Here is a 24,429-nt window from a genome sequence, read left to right as displayed (position 1 = left end):
TTATTATTATAAATTCGAGTTTTAATTAATTTCAGGTACTAATTATTAAAATAAAAATTAATATTTATATGTAATACTTACATCAGTATGCGAAGTCTTAGAGGTCCTACTGTCGTCATGCGAGGCTGTGACGATGTGGACCTCTTTGCCGCAGTGTAGGCAGTGGGCTCTCGCCTCGTCTTCCGCCCCAAGGCTGTGCTCAGTTTGCTCCGAATAGAAGACGGAATCCGAGCCTGGTGAAACGGAACGGAGGGATTCTGCTGAGGCCGCCTTTGCAAACTTTCCGTCTGTTACAGAAACTTCGTTATCACTGTTTCCAATTTTTGCCAATACAAATTTGGATTTCATCAATTATTGTACAGATTATGTTAACTATTTTCAGTTTGACAAAAAAGGGTTTGCGTAGGCCGCTGTATAAAGTTGCTTGAATACTATTGTAATATTAAAATTAAATTATAAGATTGAGCTTGTATGAAATGTGTATTTTGGTAGATATGGGTTACAGAAATTTTCCAAAATGAAAGCGTTTTGAAATTGCCGTTTGTATCAATTGGGGACACTTCATTTTGAGGTTGAGTTACAATAAACGGTTAATAGACGTATTCGTATATAACACAAACTTATATCAGAGATATAGTCGGAGAAATGGGGATAGGGAAAAACCGCGTGACATATTTTAAAAACATGTAGGTAGCTGTCATATGCTATAGGGTAAAGAAATCGAAAGACACTTATAAGTAGGTACTACAATCTACAAACCATTCTCCTGCTTACGATGTCTTGGCGATGTTGGGGTTTTGGCGTATCTTAACGGCGTCAATCTTGAACCATCATTAAGAGCACGGACAGTTTCAATATCTTCCGCTTCCAAAGAACTCATACAAGGCAATGTTGGTATGGACTGTTTCCTTCTAGGCAAACTTCCGGGAAGTGATATGCTTTCGTTCGATCCGCTTTTTCTTCTAGGTCTTGAACTAAATGGAACAGACCGGAATTATATAAGTGTATTTAGAGTGTATTTGTGGGTACAGCTACTGATTTATGTAAGACAGCAGTTATGGCATCTAAATAACTAGCCTGTAGAAGGTAGAGATAAAAAATCTGTGTTTTATTAACATATCAAAAGTATTTTAAAAATAAATTTAATAGTAAATTTAATTGAAGTCAATGATAAAGCTTACGAATATCCGCAGTGGTTGTTATTCGAAGTGGGTGATTTTGTGGTTGAATTGGATCCGGTCTTCCTTCTCGGACTATCTCGTAAGCGTCTGTGTTTTCTAGGAGATACATTTCCATTACTTGCGCCTGCAATACATAAAAGTAAAATTGAAGCACCAACTTCTCGTAAAAATGACTTATAGAGTTATTCCAGCAAAAGGTAACAAACTCCAGAGCTGGATATATTTGTGACAGACAGGTTTGATAAGACAGAGATAAATCTAAGTTATTTTTACTTTTTCAGTAGAAATAATTTTTGTAAGTAGTTTAAGGTAGGTACATAAGTTAGTCTATGTATTAACCGTATTTTTTGGCATAGTGCCAGTAGATGCCAGTAAATGAATAAATAAATAGTCTGGTTTAATTTCCCGTTAAAATAATAATTGTTATGGATTTAAAGCCACATACAGAGGTATATGTATACACATTTTGGGTTAACAAAAATACCAGTGACATGGATATGTATGTGTGTATTTTATTTACACCCTGAAAATCAGTGCTAAATCTACATGTTAAAATAAAGTTTAGTAAATATACCACAAATACCATTTTTCTTGTACTGCTCACTGGAATCATCAGAAGTAGGAATATTTAAATGCAGTTTCATATTAGACCCAATTGTTTCTCTTCTTTCATATTGCGTTCCTCTATAACTGATGTCAACAGTTCTACTTTGTGTAGGACTCTTTGCTTTTAACTTTGTCCTTTTAACGTATCTTTCTCTTTCAACGGGCCTTCTATCTGTATCTTTTTCTTTTTGGATTCTTTCTTTTAAAGATTTTTCGACGTCTATTGTTTCCCTGGGCGATGATTGCAAACTCTTTGTCTTTTCCACGAAATGTGTTTTCTTTTTGCGAGTTTCTTGCTTTTCTTCTAAAGGTGATTTTGACATTGCTGACTTTAACGCGCTTCGTTCGTACCGGATTGAGGGGGTCTCTTTATCTTTCTTGCCCCAGTCATCTCGAGTTGTAGAAATTGAATCATCGTACGACTTTGAAAATTCTAAAGTGAAAGCTTTCTTTTTTCTTCGCTTTTCCTCTGATAGCCAAAGCCTTGGACGACTTGTTGATCTGTATTTCTGTGAGTGTTTATAAGCTGGAACAAAAACTTTTTATTTACATAAAAACTTACGTTAAAAATATCGAACTTAAGAAAATGTATCATACTTAATCCACCGTCATCGTCATCCTCTATGGGACTTTCATAATATCCAGACGATGAATAATGAACACTTCGTTCATCGTCTGACAAAGATCCCTGTAAACAAAATATATAATATGCATACATTCAAATATATCAGCAGTTTTAAATAATATGTTCAGTACGAAGAAATTTTACCATATTTTTGGGAATAAACTGTTCTTTTCCTTTGTTTTTTTCCTTTTTTATTTTAACGACTTCAGGTTCAGGTTTTTCAGGTAAATCTTTCATTTTTTCACAGATTGTTTTATCAATTACACTTTCTAATAAGTTTGAACTTGATCCACCTATGCTATAACTGCCACTTGAACTACTTTTCAGACTTCCTGTGTCTCGTTTTAAAGAAACCTATAAAGAAAAAGAACAAACTTTTACTCCGGTTTTCCATTCAGACATATTTGTATATTTTTTTTAAACCATGAACTAATATTAAGAACTAATTTACTATAAGTAATTAAGAAAAGTATACCGTCTTCGCTGAAAGTTCTTCTTTAATTTTAATAAGTTCAGTCTTATTTTTCCTTATATAGTCTACACATTGATTGATTTCAGCCTTGACTTCAATTCTTTCTACTGAAGGCTTAGATTTCCTATCTGGTAATTGTGAAGGTGGTGAAGTTAAATTAGGTACTATAAAATCGTCGCTTATCTCTAAGGGCGGTGAAAAACTTGGCAGAATTAAATCTTCTGTTATATTATCAGTTTTAGTAGACGAATACAAACTAGATGCGCTCTCAAATGATGACCCCTCTTGGGCCTTATTGTTGTTTTCTGAACCTGTAATATTAATAAATATAATATGTAGAGAGTATGAAATACGAAATAAAGTAATTTCCTAGTAATTCATTCATACTGAAGGCATAATATGTGCGATGTATATTCAATGTTTAAAAAAAATATATTTCTGTTAATGTTATTTATGTTGTGCAAAACGAAATATGAATATTTTTATATTTTAAGATTTTTTATGCTCCTATGCATGATTTATCTGGTCGATAGAGTGATACTTACTGTTATTTTGGTTTTTACTATTGCTTCTCTTAGAGCTATCGGAGTTAGCTGTTACATAGTCTTCTGTAGTTGTACTTTCTGATACATCTGTATTAACCTTTCCCGAGTCAGTTCTGGCGAGACTAGTCTCACTACTCCCAGTTTTTGCTAAAACGGGTTCTGGTGGTGACTGTACGGTATAGTTAGGTATTGTACCGTTTGGTTCCTTCTGCTGGGCTTTTCTTTGTAATTCCTGTCTTCTAGAAGGACTGAGTGCCCTCTCTCGCTTCTTATTAATGAAACTTGGAGTACGCTTAAAGGGGACATCGCTGAGGTCTAAGCTTGGATGAGTGATTGCAATGGCAGGAGTATGATTTGCTTTTGAGTGTTGTACTGGAGATGTTTTTGATATCGGTTGTTTTGTAATAGGCAACATGGGCAATGGAATGTTTGGCACTACGGCCGGAGGCGATAAAGATGGTCTGTGTTGAATGGAGCTTGAACCTGATGTATCCAATTTATTTCTTGGAGAGGTTGGTGATTGACTCTGAAAAAAGTAAGAGGTTAACGCTTCTTATCTTAAAAATAGTACCTACCTATTCTAGCCTCGGCCTATGCACATATAGATAAATAATGTTGGACAACAAAATCGATATTAAATAAGTATGTTATTGGTATTAACTAATCATGTTTTTCCATAAGCTTGTCATCTCAAACCTGTTATTGCTTACGTCACCTATTAAGCCTATTATACGAAATGTGCCAATACTAGGTAGACCAACACAGTGGCGATCTTACTTGGGAAGCATCAAATTCTTCATCCAAGGCATCAGTATCTAACGAGGATCTTTGTTGATGCTGCAGTAAAAGCAATTGCTTTCTTCGTGATGTTGGTGTTAATAATGCCAATGCTCCAGGAGAAGCTGCCAATGAGCTAAGGTCGGACGAACTGCAATTAAAAATAAAATTGATTCATTAAATTTTTAAGAAATATTCCATTAGACAAGACATTACATTTTAGTACAAATGTCTGCATAGGCTACTGTACTCATAGTGCTAAAGGTAAAAAATATTATTATTTTTATTTATTTACAATACTCTTCAGTTATAGAGTTGAATAGAGAACCGTTGTGTGATTTGAGGTCTCTGTAGCATTAAATTACCTCAATTGTTATTGATAATACGGTCACGTCATAATAGTTTCACAGTTATCGTCTTTAAAAAAGACTATAATAATTCAATGAGTTTATGTGCAAAAATGAAATAACGCGTTAGAACAATAGTTCGCATAAATGCTGCGTCAGTTCTCTTTACACACAGACTTTATAATAGTTCTTGTATTAAGGCCTTTTGACCATTCAGTGTTAGAGCGAGACATCATCCTCACACATCCGCTACAATTGACGTCACATGTATTATTTTTTTACGTAATGTAGTAAACAACAAGCTACTATACTACTTCTTTGGAATTGGCTTAATACATACCTGATGACTGTTCCGTTATCTGTCCCAGAGTCTATTTGTAATACAGTCGTTTGAGATTCATTCCATAACCCGTCAGAGTGGTCTCTATAATTATAAAACAATATTTTGGTGTATTATATTATAAAACAATGTAAAAATGGCGTAACTATAAATTATTTAATAGAAAATCAATAGAGTATTTACTAAAAAAATATCCATTTTAGCAATGTCCACTAATTATACTTTTGCAAATATTTAAGAATTTCTTTTAATTGAAAATATTAAGGTTTAATGGTGTTGTAAATATAGAAATAATCTGTTTTTGTTTCATCTCCTTATTTCTATGTGGTGTAATAATATACTTATTACACCACACCTATATTACCTGCTATGATCGACTGTCAACGACTCATTGGATGCTGAAGGTGATTTTTTTTCTAACGGTGCGAGAATTTTAGTTAAACTATTCGCTGACGGGATCTTTTTCTCTTTTTCTTCTTCATCTATCTCTTGTTTTTCTACTTCCGGTGAAGTAGGACTCGATTTTGCTGTACTGAAATGTCACGTGTTAAACTTTAAATGCTGATTAAACAAGCCCACATTTTTTAGTGTTTCAATCAAATAATCAAACTTTTTTACCTTATATAGTTTGAATTTAATGCAATCTGGAGGGAATGCTTCTATTATTTAGAAAAATCTGAATTTAATAAAAAAAATTATTTAAAAAATATGATTATCGAAAATCTTATTAATACAAATTAAAATTGACAAAATATGGCATCAATTTCAAAAATATATTTTAAAGAAAAGCAATGAAATCCTTTTAATAATAAAAATTGTTAATAGTGTTATTTTTTTAAAGTGTTCTATTCTCTCACTCTTCATCTCCAGATGGTATTAAATTATTTGAAATATAAAAGTTAAACCAAGCTATAAGCAAGCTTAATTAAGCCAAATAAAGCCAGCATTTAACACCAACCTGACTTGGAGATTATCCTCTCTGTCAATACTTTCTGTTTTATCTTCAAAGCTAACGCTCCGAATTCTAAATGAATCATGCTTGTAACTAATATATTTTTCATGAAAGTCTTCATATGGAGCATTGCCTTCTGAAGAACTAAGAAGAGAATTACATGAATGAAACGTGAATTAGGCAAGCATTAATTTTATAGATCGAAAGAGATGAATATGCTTATACTAAAGCCGAACAGTAACTTTATTGTTATTCCATGCTCGATATTCTAAGCCGTGAATACACGAGAATAGTAGGTAATGTCTGTAGAGATAAAAGCTTGCGCTATGAAGTTTTAGAAAAGTAGAAAGTAATTTTCGATAATCCCTTTACGGCTTTAGAACTTAAAGCTTGGAAATCATCACGGAAAAGATAAATAAGGTTGAAATTTGTACGAATTTTGTATTAGAACCAGTATCATCTGTGGCCGCTATGACTTCTACAATTTCACTCGTATTAAAAACTTTGAATTATGATAATCAGGCTTTGTACTTACGGCACACTTTATCTATTCCGTGAAAAAAATATTCGTGATTTCAAGTAAAATGACGTGCGTAATGTGCATTGAGACGTCAAAAATGAATATTAGCCGTACCTAAAGGATCCATCTGGTTCAAATGGATAGATGCCTTCATCTTTAATAGGTGTTTCGTCATAATTTTGAGCAATGTACTGTTTATATGTAGCTTCTCTTTCTCGATCTTCTCTAGTCATATTTTCTTGACTTGTGGACATAATTATTGGTGCATTCTTTCCACCATCACTAGATGAAATTTCAGTTTTTCGCCTGAAAATACAATTTCCTTATATGTACTTGTTAAAGTTTTAAACATTAATTTTATAATTTTTATAGATTATCCTTCCTTCCTGCACTGTTGTACCCATAATTTATGAAAAATAGCACTTCTACGCAAACGATGCTTGAATAATAAACATCTGGTTAAAACCTAGTTCGTAATTATTTTCTAGTACAAGAAACGAAAGATACTCACGCATCTAGCAAAATTTCGCCTTCTGATAAAGTTTTTTGGAGAATTCTCTTGTTTTTCCTTCGAAGTGTTGTGAAAGGAATAGCTTCATCATCTGGCCTTGGCTCAAAGTCAATTATAATTTCCTTTTCATTTTTCTCACTATCGTCAGTAGTCGTTGCCGATGTCTCAGTGGATGGTTCTGATTGAAATGTCGATGTCTTAGATAATGGATGAGAATTTGTAGTCTTTTGCGAAGCGTCACTTGTGCTCTTCGATAATATCGATCTCAGTGATTTATCGATTTTCGCCTGTTTAGCGATCTCTTGCTGTAAATATTCTAAATTACGTCTATTTAACGCCATACTTTTTTCTATGTTTTCAATGTCATCATCAATAGTGTCATCTCTATCGCTTTCGTGAATAAATTGGAAGTTCTGTTGGAAATATTCTTGGGCTTGTTTTTGGAGTGAACTAAGTTCTGAGGATTTGTCTATTTGAGATGAAGCTACCGATTTGATGGAGCATGATGTGACGTCATCCGAGTCGCCTCTTTGTAATGGTGAAATGGGTGTGGGTGAATGAGGGGAACGAGGTGGTTCTTCTGATTGTGTTCTGTGTAGTTTTTCATGCTCACCCGCGATAATACTGAAATATTTAAATAGTAAATGATACTAAAAATAAAAAAATGTAGGTATGTCAGACTTGATCGTTAAAAATACGATTCCTTACACTCAATAACCTTAGCCTGAACACAAATTTAGGTAAGTACTTGTTTAGTGGTACGTGTTATTATTCTTAAAACTAAATTCTATTCATATTCTTTTTACGGACAAATACGATACATTTTTTGTTGCCATGAAATAAGTCTTAAAGCCTTTTTTTTAATTGAATAACTATGTATATATCGTATAATATGATAAATATTTTGACCGCAGAGTACGCATAACGATTAAGCCTATGCAAGCAGGCTTTTAAAGAAGAAAAATATACCTTTCAATAGCAGCAGCAACTTCATCGTGAGCGCCAGTCAGTCGATCACCTCCAACCTCAGAAAATGATTTTGTCAATCTTCGAGTACCTACTGTGATACCATTTGTTTGTACGCCAGCGGCTACCATTTTTACCTGAAACGTATTAATAATGATTTTAAAAAGTTATCACAAATTACAGACTTGTCTTCTTAAAATTTTTAAAGACACTTTACCCTATACATTAAAACTGTAAATTAATTAACTTTTTGGCTGGGATTTATTTCCAATATCATCAGATAACTTATGTTTAAGTGCCGTTTTACTACTGGTCCTGTTTTGTATGAAAAAATCTAAGCTAACAACAACTACGAATTCTCATTTGAATTGGAATAGGATTTTGATTTTGCAAAATCCAGTTTATCTTGAGCGTTACTTAAAAAAACATTTTTTTAGTAATATAATAATTTTGTTCATAGACAGTATAATACGTACCCTCTTAATTGTTCTTGGACTAAGAGACAAATAATTTGTTGTTTTCTTTCCCAAACTTGCTTCAGTTTGTGTTGCTTGTGTTCTCATAACGCCTTTCTTTAATGTGTCTGAAAGCAGGCAGGTATAAGTGATAAAAAAAATTCTAATAAATTTTGTGAACCTTGGTTAAAACGATTACACTTACCTAAGACTAGTACTTTGGCGGGTTCAGTCTGTGTCGGTCTCGGCAGTGAAGTGGCAGGAATGGGGGCAGACATTGGTGCAATCGGAGGGTAATGTACCGGAGCAGGCGCAACAAATTGCGGGTAGGGAGCGAATGGCTGGAACATTACTGGCAGCGTCGCGTATGCTTTGTTATCAGGCTGTAATTTTAAACATTTCTGTAATTTTACATTTTATAAGTACTTATTATAAAATTTGTGTTATACACTTCAAATAAGCTAATTGTAATATAGCATAAATATATATATATATATATATATATATATATATATATGTGTAATATAGTAGTTCTGATATGACGTTTAGGTAATTGCGTACTTAGTAGTACTACGTAGAGAACATAATATCTCGGTCTGAACGATAAATGAGCAATAATGACACATCAAAATTAAGCCATCATCAGCGTATAGTTTCTTCTAAATTAGTCTGTGCTCTTAATAAGATCATAATAATATTAAAACGGATAATTTTATTTATGTAAAATTTAGCAAACATAAATACTTCTATTAGGTTTTTATTATTTTATATGTAATCAGTAAAATATTGATTTACTTACATACTTGTTTTATTACGCCTATCCAATTTGAATGATGTTAATACATTTATTTTTATTTATACAACAAGATGCTGATAAAAGCTCCTTATTTCTGTCTAGATGATAAGAAGCTATAATAAACAATACTAATACCACTAAATGTCCCATGAAAAATTATTTATAGTTTGTTTACGAACCCTAACAACACGTCCATCGATCAGCCTCTCACAGTTCCGGTAGCGGTTTCCGCCAACGGCTGCGGGCATCACTGAGTCGTCGAAGGTAGTCAGGGTGTGCGAGCGAGCGAAGGATACATGTTTTGTCCTGTAATAATAAAATATCGCAATACTGAAAAATAGAATTTCTTAACATTGTTTCTATTATAGTGTTTATAAAATATGAGTTTAGTTGGAAGTTCATAGTGGCTGAGTGGTTACTAAAAAAGGTTTTATGACAGATGAAGCATGAAAAGTATCACTTTAACAACAAATTTGTACTTACAAAGACATCATATAAGATGATTTATTTATATTCGAATTGAAGATTTCGATATACAAATTTATATATTATTTATATATTTCTACACAGCCTGACTAGCTACTATGTAAGCTTGAAGCTTGAAGCGAAATAATGTTTCTAGAATAGCTGGTTATGTTCAAATGTCAAATTTATATACATCGAAAAATCACCTAATGGAATATTTTTTTGTACTTGTATAGAATTCAAAGATATACTTGTAAAAGTGAAAGAAACTATATATAGACAACATTCGACACTACGTATATGTTCTACTTCTGATAGTGCGACTGAATTATGTCGTGTGCCACCACTAAGGAGACAGGAGACATGCAGACATGTCTTTGAATTTTTACTGAAAACTGTCTACATTCAAGTAAAACAAAAAGACTATTAGACTGTCTATCTTATCAGTTTATTTATTTATTTGGAAACAAAACAGATACATCTTTACAATCACAATAAAGTTAAAAATAAAACATAAAATAAACACAGTGGATATATCCACAATAGGTTTCACTTAGATAACTATGTGATACAAACAAAACAAAACATGACAACCAACATTTCATACATAAACTATAACTAACCTAACCTAACCTGTTCTTTATGCAGATTACTCAAAGATTTAATCCACATGATATAATGATAATGGAAGATGAGTTACGTTACCTGTGCGGTGGTATGGTGAGTGGTGGTGGCGGGGGAGGCGGTGGTATTGGTGTGTGGGCGGGGCAGCTGGAACATTGCAATAATCCTTAATACTGTGCGCTTTAAGCTCTAAAAGCTTTGCAACTATGGAAACTTGACAGGTCTCGGATTTAATAATATGTTTGATTGGTGATCCCTTAGTTGTGTGATAAGGCCGTCAGATTGATATTATAACGCATCGCTTTGAAGTATTTAGAAAACAATCTTAATAATTATGTACTTTCATCATCATTTGAATCAGTACCATTCATGAGGTGAAAGCAGTTAATTATTAATCTATGCTAGACAAGGCAGTGAGCAGCAATAAAAAAAATAGAGATGTATGATTTGGCAGATATTATTATATTTGTTTTTATGTAATAGGAGGCAAACTGGCAGGAGGAAAACTCACCTGATGTTAAGCGATACCGAGGCCCATGAACCAGGAAGCTTTGGACTGCCAGGAAGCTCGCAAGTGCGTTTCCGACCTTTCAAGAATTAGTACGCACTTTTCTTGAAGGACCCTAAGTCAAATTGGATTGGAAATACTTCAGTGGGCAACTGGTTCCACATAGTGGTGGTGGGCGGCAAAACCTGCCTTAAGAAACATTTTGATACGAATGGTATTTCTAATTTGTTTAGTGTTTGTGGTTTGTTTGACGGGCGGTACCAATTAAAATCAGACGAGCCTCGAGCCCACTTGCCTTGTGTTACATAAAAAATAATTATCGTTAGGTGTCAGCACTTTGTTGTGAGAGCCCATTACGTCATTATCGGTTTTACACTATAGCACTTCTGTTCGCAGTTCGAAGCTGTAATGATGATATATGCTCATTATGTATTGTGAATAGAATATGTATGGTTATTGGTCGCATCATTAGCTTTGATTCGATTCGACTGGCAAGATCGTAAAGGACATTGATGAATAGATCAATATGTTTTCATAGAATAAATTATAAGTTTTGTTTGTAATGAAGATCTCTACGTTGGTAAAAACATATCTGTCATAGATCTACGGTTAATATAATAGTTTGTTACATATTGATAATTCCAATTAAAGTACCAAGCTTAGCCACTTCACACCTACATCTATAAAAAACATTCTGCCTTTTGTGTAAGTTTTTATAAAACTCGGTATTGTGAAAGATATAATTTATTTATTTAGTAATCCTACAGCTAACATAAATTATATATAATTACAAACAAATACACTGAAAATATAGCCAAAGATGAAATACATGATACATTTTACTAGAAAAAGATTAATAACTTATTTATTTATTTATATAACACTTCTGCACTAACAGGCGATCCTAAATTGGAAACAGTGCATAATAAGTATATAAAATTTACAAACGAAACAAAAAAATATCAGAAATTAAGTAGGAAAATCAAAATGACACAATAAAAAATACAAGAAATTTACTAGTAACAAATAATAGTTAGTTAGATAACCTTTTGATAGTTTACTCAACGGACAATGAAAGAGGTTCTTTGACCTATATAATCCATTAACTAAATTAAATCACACACCCAATTTTATAAAGTACATCACAATGATAGGGTATGTAACAGCCATTTGCGTGGAAGGGACAATTCTTGTCGAAAAACGAAAATGAATTGAGCATATCCCCGGACCCCGATTACATATTCGTAATTATTGAAGCATTGGTGTTGTTTAAAATATAAACAAGCTGGTATGAAGAGTCTCTCATCACAGCATATCAAGTTGCCTGTCCTATAAACAAGAGTCTGTATCGTAATGTCATATGTAGTATTAGGAATACGATATGGTTCCATACAATGCTCTTACGGTTCATTAGTTATAATTACAGGATTATAGCTCAAAGGACAAAGCTTTATTGTTACGCAATGTGATTATTAGCGATAGAAGGGCAATAGTTCTAAAATCCAGTGAATTGTCAATATCATAATTTTAGAAACGCCTACGTATGGCCTTACGTTTTTCAGACGAATATTGGCTACTTTTCTATTACAATAGTTGTTCGATATTAAATATTTTTGTGGCATGGTCTTTCTGTCTGCTTAATCGATGATTCTTCACGATATATTCAGTACGAATAAATCAAGTGTAAATATTCATCTAATTTAATTTTCAACTTCGTGAAATAAATGAACAGAATAAGGTATAAATAAATGTATAAGGTATCATAATAGTTTCTTGGAATCGAATATATTGCGTTTATTGTTATTTTTAAAGACTTCTACTCTAATTAATAAGATTAACCTGGTTCTACGGAGATTTAAAATACATCCTACTTTAGTCTTTGTTTCTCTTATGCGTCACTACCTCTGTAAGTATTTCTAATATGACTGATGACGTGAGTATATTTGAAAAGATATACCAGCTTTTTGTTTTAAGTTTGAAGCTATAAAATGCTTTGAAAAATTTGCCTTACTGGATTAAAATCTTCTTAAAAGTCGTCCATCTGACTCTGATTAAATTGTTAAGCTTCGTTCTTAAGAACAATTACTTTTTAATAGCGTTTACCATTTTATGAATTCTAACAACTATGCATAAGGAAGGCCTTATGTTATTCGTTTACTATTATATTATCAGTTTAAAAATTCAGTAATACCTGTATTTTATAAACATAAAAAAGTTGTTAATATTTTAAACATATTTATCTCTTCAAACACAATATTATAAAAGTTAACGAGAGGATGTAAAAAATATTTTCATTATGTTTCATCAATATTCTCAAATGATATTTTTTCATTTCATAATTAAATCCGTAGAAACCTTCAAAGGAAAATCCATTTGTGGAAACAGTAATAAAATTGAATTTCCCAATGTCTATAAAGAGGAAAACTAAAAATACATTTTATTAAGCTTTTATGAGACTTGAAACTTCGTGTTTCTAAGCTCGGATGATGATCTATATATATAAAAGAAAGTCGTGTTAGTTACACCACTTATAACTCAAGAACGGAAGAACAGATTTGGGTGAAAATTGGAATGGAGGTAGCTTAGAGCCAGGATACGGACATAGGATACTTTTTATCCCGTTCGACAGCGTTCCCGTGGGACTTGACATGAAACGTCAGTCACTATAAAACGTGGTATAACAAAAAAGAATAATAAAACGCAAATGATAGCTATGTAATTGACGTATAATGACAGCTATGTAATGACGTATGACAATTTGATATTTGTAAGAAACCAATGTTCAAAATATTTCTATTAAATAAATAATTAAATGTAATGATAGTGCCATTGCCCACTCGTATAAACAGTGAAGAGAACTTAAAACTCGGTATGGTCGTATGTATACAGTTCATCCAAAGAATGATGAATGTTTCTATTTGTTGTTGTTGTCGAATGACGCATTTAATCGAGTGTTGGAACGGGAACGTGAATATGATCACCAGGAATTAGATTTAGTAGTTCAAACGAATGTACCCCTGTTGAATTACCAACAAAAGGAAGTTTATGATACTTTAATGAAGGCAAACGATGATGAAAATGGTGGTTTATATTTCCTAGATGCCCTTGGTGGAACTGGCAAGACATTCCTCATGTCATTAGTTTTAGCAACTGTTCGGGCGAGATCCAACATAGCGGTTGCAGTTGCTTCTTCTGAAATAGCAGCCACATTGATAGAAGGATGCCGTACGGCTCATTCAGAATTAAAATTACTGTTAAATCTTCAAACTATTGAAGAACCAACGTGTAATATTGCAAAACACTCAGCAATGGCCAAAGTTTTAGCGGCATCGAAAATCATCACCTGGGACGAATGCACAATGGCGCATAAACGTGCATTAGAAGCACTTAACCGAATATTAAAAGATTTACGCAATTACTCGAGATGTTTTGGAGGAGCAATGATTTTACTGTCTGGCGATTTCCGCCCTATACTGCCAGTAATTCCAAGATCTACGGCTGTCGACGAAATAAACGCTTGCCTCAAATCGTCAAATCTATGGCGCTATGTGAATAAAGATGTAGATGACCTGAAGTACATAATTCAAAATAAGATCATTGGAACAATGCATTCATTCAAATCTATTGACTCCGTCACAAATGAAGATTAAGCCACCAACTATCCAATTGAATTTTTAAACTCTTTGGACGTGCTTGGCTTACCTACCACCGCACAATTTACGCCTAAAGGTTGGCTCCGTAGTAATCATGCTTCGAAACATAAACCAACCAAAAATGTGCAACGGTATGCGTTTGGTGGTTAGAAAATTGAAGAACAATGTAATTTACGCTACGATAATGATAGGAAAATTCACAGGTGAGGAAGTTCTTATTCCGAGGATCCCGATGATCCCAACCGATATGCCGTTTGAATTTAAAAGACTTCAATTTCCGATACGTCTTGCATTTGCCATGACCATCAACTAATCACAAGGCCAATGCTTAAAAGTTTGTGGTTTAAACATTCATGTTTTTCCCATGGTCAATTATACGTGGCATGTTCACGGCTCGGAAGACCATCAGCGTTGTTTGTTTTTGCGCCTGATAATAAAACAAAAAATGTCGTGTATCACAAGGTACTTAAGTGAAGAGCAGCCTATGTACTAAAATACAGAAATAATAATGAATGATTAATGTAGGTATTTAATTTTTTTGTATTTTCTCCAATAAAAAAAAAAACAAACTGCTTATTTATTGCCATTAAGGCGGAACAAAGTTCGCCGGGTCAGCTTGTAACATATAGATAGTGACAGTATGTTTAGTGTCCTGAATTTGATTTATAAATTGTATTCGTTGGAGTTTGAAAGATTTAAAGTACACACAAGGTTTGAATATGAATTAATTTCTCTGTAATATGTATCACCCGCCTTATTATTAGTACAAGAGGTATCTTACATAATATTTCATTGTAGGCTGGTTTATTTTTAAACGATGTATTCGTATTGCAATTTTGTAGAATCTTTTAAAATTAATCGCTGTGCTTAAAGTATTAAAATACTTACGGTATAATAGAAGGTGGCCGGGGAAGCGAGCCGCCCCGACTTACAGAAGCGATTTGATCGACACTGTAATTTTGCGGCCAACCCGCGTTATCTTCTATTACCGATCTGAAAGAACAATTCATTGTTCGTTTAGGTTTCAACAAAGGTTTGATTATATTTTTATGGCGTATGTTCGATATTTTTTGGAAATAAATAACATAAGGGTCGCATGTTATGGAGACCAACTTTTATTAAAATCGAAATCAGTGATCTCGTAAGCACAGATTGACAGAGAGAGACGAATGTATGACATAAGTTTGATGTGTCTAAACATTGGTTATGGATTGGTATTTGCACAATAAATTGTTTTAGAAGCATAGTCAAGCTACGCTATATAAGCACGTTAGTAGAACTGGTTCGATCGGCTTAGATAAATAAATACCTTGCATAAGGTATGAAATAGTACTGGCACTTTGTATATAAAAATAGATATATAATCATAACATGAATAATTATTTTCGATCAATGAAAATACAGTAGTATTTCAAGAATAATATCTATCATATCTAACTTCAACGATTTTTTTAGACTAGTAGTGAGAGTAGGTTCGACTCCTATCCCTGAGACCGTAGGTTCGAACTCCGGCTTTACACTAGGCTTTAGAAGTGCGCTGCGCGTTTAATTCTCGTTCGAACGGTAAAAGAAATCATTGTGTGGAAACTAGCGTAAATATGACACAAAGAGCGGTGTCTGTCAGAGGTTGATATCATTTTTAGAAAAAAACAAATGATCATCATTCATCATACAGGCCCATAGTTTGTAGCGCTACTGTTTTTTTAGTACACTAGCCCTTTGTGCATGACATATGCCAAATACTTTTAGGTCTAAGTTATGCCGGTTTCCTCGTGGTGTTTATTGCATTAATTGCATACATAAAAAAATTCATTAATACACGGCCGGGATTTTATACGTACACGTAAGGATTAAATGAAGCACGCTTAAAGATAAATAAATAATATCAGAGCAGTCAGAAAATAATAAACGGCATAAGTATTATATAGTCTTTTCTCCAACTTCTCTTTGCTGCCAGTGTTAAAGGTACACAGGGACAAAACTATTTAAATTTGTTCTGATTTTTTCCTTTATAAATTTTTAATTTATTATTTTTTTTATTACTTTGTAGGTTAAGAAAATTAAAAATACTGTGTTCTTGATCGTATCCTACAAACTTATGAAACAAACAACATATGAAAAAAAATAGAATATCTTATAATATTCTTAATAACTTCTTTAAATATCTGATAAAATACTTCCAAAGTAAGATTTATGAAGTACAATTTGTGGTATCTAAAGTCTTTTATTAAGCTATTAAAGCTATCTTTTCGATATCGGACCATTGTTAATTGCTACTTAGGATCTTTTCATTAACAGAATTACATTTTGCTTAATTAATGTTACGGAATAATGTGGCTTATAATTAAAATAAAAGATGAAAATTTAATTAGAAAGTCGTTAGGATGTTTTATAATGGGAAATGGCGCATTTGTTTTCCGAGTTTCATATACTTTTTTTAGGTCTACGTAAAGTATTCAAAATAACAGCGAAGGAGTTTTCAATATGTTTTCATATTGTATATGTTGAACTGTACTAGTTGAATGATCTGAATTTGTGGCGATTTTGTTATTCTACAGATAATATTATAGTTATTATACATATTGATTTCTTAATACGAAGTTTATATATATGATTTTTCTTCTATTTCAGACCCCTTTATCACACAATACAAGGCAATTTTTCCAAATTCCTCGATCTAAGACCAATTATTTACGGAACTCAGTTATGTATAATAGTATATAAATCCTATAGATAATAGATATACCTACAGATTACAACATAAATTACCAGCAAATCGATATATTTAATGTGACTAAAACTAAAAATGCTTTACAATTATTTGAAAAACTCTGGTATCTTTTATTAATAATGGTTTCTTCAAGATGTTAATCAATAATAATACATTCAATTCTTTTTAGTATCAGACAATTACAATTAGTTCGATGTTCTCTCTTGACAGCTTAATGTTTGCAAATTTTGCAGAGTTGCTCTAACGCTCTAAGCCTTTAATAGTTCGTCTCTCTCTATCAAATTGAGTTCACGCCGTGACTGAAAAGGACAGATGAATATAATTGAAATTTGCTATAAAATTACTGTGGCCACTCCATCCGGGTGAAGTCTTCATCCTCTGGCATCCAGGTGTAGCGTTTGGGGTCAGGTTGTGCGCATACGGAGCGTGGCCGGCGACGGAAGTATGAGCATTCCAAGTCGGCATCATGTGCACACACCTCGGCCGGTGGAGGTGCAGGTTGGCCGAACCTATTACATTTTTTTTTATATATAATAAAACATTTATGCCCAGTAACACACATATTAATATGCATGCCACAGATTAAAGTTTTTAAACTGTGTCAAAGCTTTATGTAATTTGACGATTTTTTCATGAAGGTTTTATATCGTTTGTAATATTTTTTTGTTACTCATAGAAGTATTCGTCGAACCAGCTATCTAAACTACCCACAAAAATTTTAATACATTCAAATCGAAGCTAAGTGAATATGTGATGACTTTACTTTTAAATTCATTTCTTATAATAATTTTCGGTTAATATTTCTTTGGTTACTTTTGCTTTTAAGTTTAATGCATGTACTATCTATATTTTTATTGTGATTATTGTAAGAACGACTACAATTTAATGTTAAACTAGTGTTGTTCTCATGCAAGTGACAATATTGTCTTTTTTTTTAAGTCTTTAAACCTAATATTTAAGACAGTGTTTCCCAACGGGAGCACGCCCACAGGGGGGCAATTTGATTCTAAAGGGGGGCTATTCGAAAAACTCTTCCTTAAACCTACTGTTTTAGTTTCGTAAGTGAAGAATGAATTCTAGGGTCTCAGGTGAGGCAAAGCAGATAAAAGGTTGAAAAACTGTTTTTAACGTTGTTGATCCATTTAAATTAAACTTAGAAAAATTAAGTCTCACATTTTAGCAACTCTTATCTTTTTTGACCAACGCGACACTTTTTTAATGAACGTTTAAATTCTTCACTATATATACAACCAGTCTTACGGGAATTATTTTACTGTGCTACGCAAAGTTATGAAAGTATTGTACATTTATTTATAATAATACTGTCCGTATTATTTTACAATTCGTTCGTTGTAATTGCGTAGGACTTTTAGGACAAAATAAACCTAGTTCTAAGTTCTAGAATCTTGATTATTAAACGGTTCAGCAAATATCTATTATATTCTGATCACACTAGCAGACTCGACCATGCGTTGCTGTGGCTAAGGTTTTTGTTATATTACATGGTAGGAAACTATTTAAGGGGATCGGTAGGAGAACTTATGTGAAACGTTGGTCCTTTTAACACAGCGCCATTTGTCTTAAGTTAGATCAAACTGCTCATGGTGTGCCAATTTAATTTAAAATCGATTAAGTAGTTTAGGATGCCATCGCGGACAAACATCGTGGCAGGAGATTTATATATATTAAGATGAAGCAGGTTCGACTTAAACTTGCAACAAATTGGACTTGGTATTTCAAAATTTTTACGTTAATGTAATTTTAAATAAAAATCTCTATTTGCATAAAATTATTGCACTTTTAAAAGGAAATCGTTTTACCTGGGATACCGCTGTATGGGCGCATAATCGGTGTTGAGATTCTCATCGGAAGGCACTCGCCGCCGGACACAAACGGATAGAAATGACGCTCTGCAATGGAAAATGTTTTTCAATTCGACAAAATCCCTGAGTGCTTTATATTTTTTATATTACGAAAATCTGAGTTTTATATTTTACATTACTTTGGTAACAATTCAAATTGATATATTTACATCGGAGCAATGGCTGATATGAAATATATATCTATATACTATATACTCTAACTGCATATCGGTATGTGGAGGAACGGTTTTGTCTTTCATGTTGAAAATTGAGCTAATTACAGTTCATATGCAGACTCTATTTGATACATACACCCGACACATCATCTCAAACACAACGCAAACATATATAATTATAACCAAAATACTTTACCTAAATATCCTATATTATATTATGTACGTATATAAAGTTTTTCTATTTTCTATACCAGTTAAACTGAACAATAATAAACGTTCGATTGAATTTCTTTGCTACCGGAAGCATAAAGAAAAATATTATATTTTACGTAAACCTATTATTATCCCAGGAATGTTTTCTTACTCAGTTTATGTATCATTAGATATCCGTCCTAAGCTCCATTTGATCCATTTACGAACTAAAGATACATTGAATTGTCCTTTCACCCTGGGCAGGGCGTAACTAATACTGTTAATACTTAGGGAGGAACATAATAAAATACTCAATTTATTAACGTAAATGCCTCTCGAGAGACGTTTATTAAGTAAATCCGCTTAGATCGCGGAATTAAAACTAATTCTAATTGACGATTATAAACAATTGATTACATAAATTATTATGACGTCATATTTTGATCACAAAATTTTATTAGACGTGCACAAATTGAAATTCAAAGTTTCTGTTGCAAACAATTCTTTAAAAATATAATTGCCTGCCATCCATTAGACAATTTTTGAATTTAAATTATTTAAGTCCATATCTGTTTGTTGTTTTGGCATTGGGCACCAATTATTTGCATACTGAAAATTAATTGGAAGATCTTGAAACTATACCTATGTTTGAATAACAGTAAACTTGTTCCTTTATTTGCTGCAAGCTACGAAAAATATAAAGCGAATTTTATAATTATAAAAGAAACCTTTTTTAAAATGATAAAGACGCGTTATAAGCTAAGAAAATTAAAAAAAAACAGTAGTTTCCAGATATATCCAGAGTATTAATGGTACAAATCTGGAAATAGTAATAATTATTAAAGTTGGTTTATACTTAAATTAACAAAAGAATAGACAATGTATTGTTACTCACGCTTTTTAAATTTTATTCTCATTTGAGATTAAAACGAAACAGGATTGGTTGTAAGGCAATGAATAATTTATTGCAGGACTGTTATCTCGTGAGCCTCGCAATCTTTTCTTTGTATCGCTTTATAGAAACCTAGTGACAATGGACTATTTATTATATTTAGGGCGAAAGTTCTAAGCATATAGGTTCGGTACAACTGTATATACCTAATATTTATACTAATACTCTGTGGCTAAGGGTTTTGTTATATTACATAGTAGTAAACTATTCAAGGGAAACGGTAGGAGAACTTATGTGAAAGGTTGGTACTTTTAACTTATTAAAAAAAAATTGCGGGTATAAATGAGATGTAAGCTGTCCTATCTTTTAAATTAGATCACACTGCACACGGTGATCAATTTTGATTGATATCGGTTCGATAGTTTAGGAGTCCATAGCAAAACTGAAACTGAACTGAACTGTGTGAAATATGTATTTTAAAAATACGAAATTTATAGTTTGCAATTTTAATTGAAAACAATCACTTTTATTATATTTCTTTTATAACGCAAATTGTTCAAACAAAAATTCTTCGAATTAATTTTAAATGACGAGCCAAAATTAGCATCTTTTAAACAGACTAACAAACAAATTAATTACTTATCATGTGGTACATAGTGTAATGTTTGCAGCTCCTTACAAACGTTGTGTAAAACAAAAACTTGGCGATTAAAAAGAGTGCCGGAGAGTTTATTGCCAGTTCATCTCACCCGTTCTACGCCCTCGATTTGAAAACTTGCAGTAAATGTAAAATTAGAAGCATTTCATATACATTTATGTTTTTGACGTTTATAATTAGTGTACATTATGTTACGCGTATGAAACAATGATTTGAATTAAATGAAACATCAGTTAAAATGGATAATTGATAATAAGAATTTAACCAAATAATTAATATAATTATTTCTTTACATATATTATTTTATATAAGATATTATTGAATTATCTGTTTTGTCAACCAAACTTCTCATCGGATTCTTTAATCTTTAATAGTTAAGTATTATTATTTAGAATGTCATCGAGATTCTTCTGATAACAGTATTTGATGATATTTGTAAATTTGGTATTCGTATAGTATAATACTTAGGACCTGGATGACCGAGCTTTACTCGGTATTTTTTTTTTTAATCGTGTTTTTTGTAAATTATATTTAAGTACGAATTAAATACTAATAAAATGATGAAATATGAATAATATTTTTTGATCTTACCGACAGAATAATAAAAAACAATTGAACTGGTTTTTGTAAAGTTATTAATTTAAAGAAAAAGTCATGAGTGTGATAGAACACGAATAAAATGAAATTTTCTAGAAATGATTCCTAGGTAGATCGATTTATCGCCCCCAAAACCCCCCGTATACTAAATTTCATTAAAATCGTTGGAGCCGATTCCGAGATTCCAATTACATATATATACAAGAATTGATCGTATAAAGATATAAGATTAGTACTGACTACTGTGTCATACCGATAAAATAAAAACTTTTGATAGTGATTCTATTGTTTAATATAACTATTAGGGTATGCAGTATATATTTTACAATATTGTATGTAATGTGTTGGTTTATGTCAGTGGTTTGAATTTGTTGTTAGCTTGAGGGTAATAATTTTTGCCGGTACCCGAAACCGAAGTGTAAGTTAGCTTATATGTTATGCATGGATAGAGCTTTGAGGGCACCAGGGAGCTTGTGAATTGAAATGAATTTGATCTTGTAGGTAACATTCGTGTGTTTTTTTCTATGAATATTATAGTTTTAGTTTACACGTTTTCTTATTATAAATAAGGGAAGACTATGCCATATTTTATAAATTAAACTTTTTTGGTTAACATATATATAGAGAATCAATACAATAAGATGGTTATTAAATTCGTTTAACAGCATGATTATTAATAAATCATAAATATTAAAAGTGGTTGGGCTCATGGACACTTTTTAAAGAATATAAAATCGTTACTAATATATAATAGTTCATTATTTAATTTTTAGTGAAATATTAAGTAAAAATTTCAAAGGGTACTAAAAGTATTATACTTTATTTCGTGCGCTCATAATTTTAAAACTACCAATTTTTAAACCACTATTTAATTTTAACTCTAAACGCAGAAATTTCTACTTTGCATACATTTATTTGACTCTACAATAATAAAATAAAATGCATCTGTAAATCAACTGCCAATGTGCAGTCGAAACCCGTGGTTTATATGATTAATCAGGCCAGAACGTTTTAACAGATTATATATAATCAGAATTGACGTCCAGAGCTAAAATCCAAGAACAGGGATAATAGGTCAAAATATATTTAGGGAAAGGCTGTAAATGGCAAAGCATCCATTATTTGTTTAACGAATTAATCTTGATCTCTCTGATTAGGCAATTTACGACGTACATAACTCTACGCAGTTTTGGAACACAAATTAATGTCCTTAATTTGCTACGACTGCTTCGTTTAAGTTTAATCTGTGTAAATGTCGTGCCAAACATCTATAATAATAATATTTAATTTATATAGCTATACAAAATTATTGTAAAATATATAGAAGATATATTGCTACTTGACTTATAAGGCAAGTTAATAAATAAATTTATAATTTTATATAGGCTTTACTGTACATTTAAATTTATACATTACCCAAAAATATTTAAAAAAATACCCGCTCGTAAACTGCGGCACCTATGTACAAATTAACTGAATCAAAGAATTTAAAATGTAATTTTGTCAACAGTAACAAAATTGTTCAGTACTTATTACAAATAGAATAAATATTTATTGGTTTTCAATAAAAAATTGGTTTTATATGCCAAGCTAAACTCATTCTAAAGCGTTCTTACTGTACCCTACATTGGATAAGCATATATATGTAATAATAATAATACAGTATTATTTTATTTTACGAATAAAACCATGCTGCAAGAAAATCTATTTTTTATTTACTAAGTAAATTTCTCATTCTACCTAGCAGATATAATATAGACCTGATTTCGGTAATTATTAAAATTGCATGTTTAAAATAATGAGTATAGGGATGAGGATGATTTCTTCAAATTTATTCAGGAAAAATATCGATGTTACAGCTTTAAAAATTTAGGTCGAAAAAAATGATACATCAATTTCAGTAACGGAAACCGATAATGAAGATATGGAAATTGATTTGATTAATCATGACCAACATGCAGACCTTGATGTTTAAGATAGTGATCAAGTCCCTGCTTTTGGTGAAATAATATTAAAAACACTTATTGATATTATGCAAGTATTGTCCCAGTTTAAAAACAACAACAACATTCTATATCTAACAGTATATATACCAGTGTTTTGGGAGCTGTCGATATACGGAATTTCTAAACCATAAAGATTTTGAATTACAAACGGTTTTTTGTAAATTTTCGCTTATTTTAATCTTGTCAAAAAAAATTTTTTTTTGTTTGGAATTTTAACGTGTACATACTATTTATACACATAACATCAATATACATACCGGTTGGTTCGAGAACACGGGCTTTCGATGTGGTACTGGGATAAGCACCCGAGGAATCTGTCCTTCTTGGACTTTTCCAATTCCAGCAGATCCAGTTGTTTGTTGTTGATACAGTACTGCTCCCGGAACTCCTAAATAATAACCCAATTGTATACAAAAAACATAAGAATAATTCAATTTTTTTATTCATCTTAATATAACTATGATAGACCTTTAAGGTTAAAAACTATAATCTATCAATGCTTCTATACACAAGATTTTTTGGAATGCAACCTTTAAAATAATGTTGTCACGAATTCGAAAAAGTATTCTTTCGAAATGTAAAATTGTCACTTAAAACGCGTTTACTATATTACGATGCTATTAATAATCGAGGCTAATATTATTACTCGATTATTCTCTAAATAGTCTTTTGTTATTCAACACGCACTTTTAACAAAAGAGTAATACTAATTAGTTAAATGCTTATTTCTATAAAATTAAATGCTATGTGCTATATGAAATAAAGAGTGTGCTTGCGTCTGGACAAGCTGGAAGTCTGGACGTCTGTATAAGCCAGGCTTCTAAAACTAAGAAAACCTGAAAGAGAAAAAAGTACAACCTTTGTACAAATATTTGAATATTAAAGCGTTGGTTTCATGCCGTTTTGGTTGGGGCCTGGGTCACAATCCTGCATACATTATTAGGTTGCGCATCACAAAGTTTCCTTGAACAG

General features: G+C 32.0%; 1 protein-coding gene across 1 annotated transcript in view; it reads right to left on the bottom strand.

Annotated features, from left to right (window-relative positions):
* Positions 1 to 24,429, bottom strand: part of LOC110995032 — an 89,496-nt gene that overhangs the window by 13,066 nt on the left and 52,001 nt on the right. Inside the window, exons 5-27 of the mRNA XM_045632979.1 lie at positions 23,715 to 23,845; positions 18,895 to 18,984; positions 17,419 to 17,583; positions 15,232 to 15,336; positions 10,264 to 10,329; positions 9,273 to 9,399; positions 8,503 to 8,680; positions 8,319 to 8,425; positions 7,846 to 7,979; positions 6,877 to 7,500; positions 6,480 to 6,671; positions 5,852 to 5,989; positions 5,258 to 5,425; positions 4,894 to 4,977; positions 4,207 to 4,357; positions 3,430 to 3,955; positions 2,888 to 3,195; positions 2,557 to 2,766; positions 2,385 to 2,475; positions 1,765 to 2,313; positions 1,182 to 1,305; positions 760 to 974; positions 82 to 287 (exon numbers count right to left, since the gene is read on the bottom strand). Of these exons, the coding sequence (XP_045488935.1) occupies positions 82 to 287; positions 760 to 974; positions 1,182 to 1,305; positions 1,765 to 2,313; positions 2,385 to 2,475; positions 2,557 to 2,766; positions 2,888 to 3,195; positions 3,430 to 3,955; positions 4,207 to 4,357; positions 4,894 to 4,977; positions 5,258 to 5,425; positions 5,852 to 5,989; positions 6,480 to 6,671; positions 6,877 to 7,500; positions 7,846 to 7,979; positions 8,319 to 8,425; positions 8,503 to 8,680; positions 9,273 to 9,399; positions 10,264 to 10,329; positions 15,232 to 15,336; positions 17,419 to 17,583; positions 18,895 to 18,984; positions 23,715 to 23,845 (4,689 nt within the window). The remainder of the gene's footprint in view (positions 1 to 81; positions 288 to 759; positions 975 to 1,181; positions 1,306 to 1,764; positions 2,314 to 2,384; positions 2,476 to 2,556; positions 2,767 to 2,887; positions 3,196 to 3,429; positions 3,956 to 4,206; positions 4,358 to 4,893; positions 4,978 to 5,257; positions 5,426 to 5,851; positions 5,990 to 6,479; positions 6,672 to 6,876; positions 7,501 to 7,845; positions 7,980 to 8,318; positions 8,426 to 8,502; positions 8,681 to 9,272; positions 9,400 to 10,263; positions 10,330 to 15,231; positions 15,337 to 17,418; positions 17,584 to 18,894; positions 18,985 to 23,714; positions 23,846 to 24,429) is intronic.

Source organism: Pieris rapae, chromosome 21, assembly GCF_905147795.1.
Source record: "Pieris rapae chromosome 21, ilPieRapa1.1, whole genome shotgun sequence".
Classification (NCBI taxonomy): Eukaryota; Metazoa; Arthropoda; class Insecta; order Lepidoptera; family Pieridae; genus Pieris; species Pieris rapae.
The sequence above is the reverse complement of the archived record's forward strand: the minus strand, read 5'-3'. Positions and strand labels throughout refer to the sequence as shown.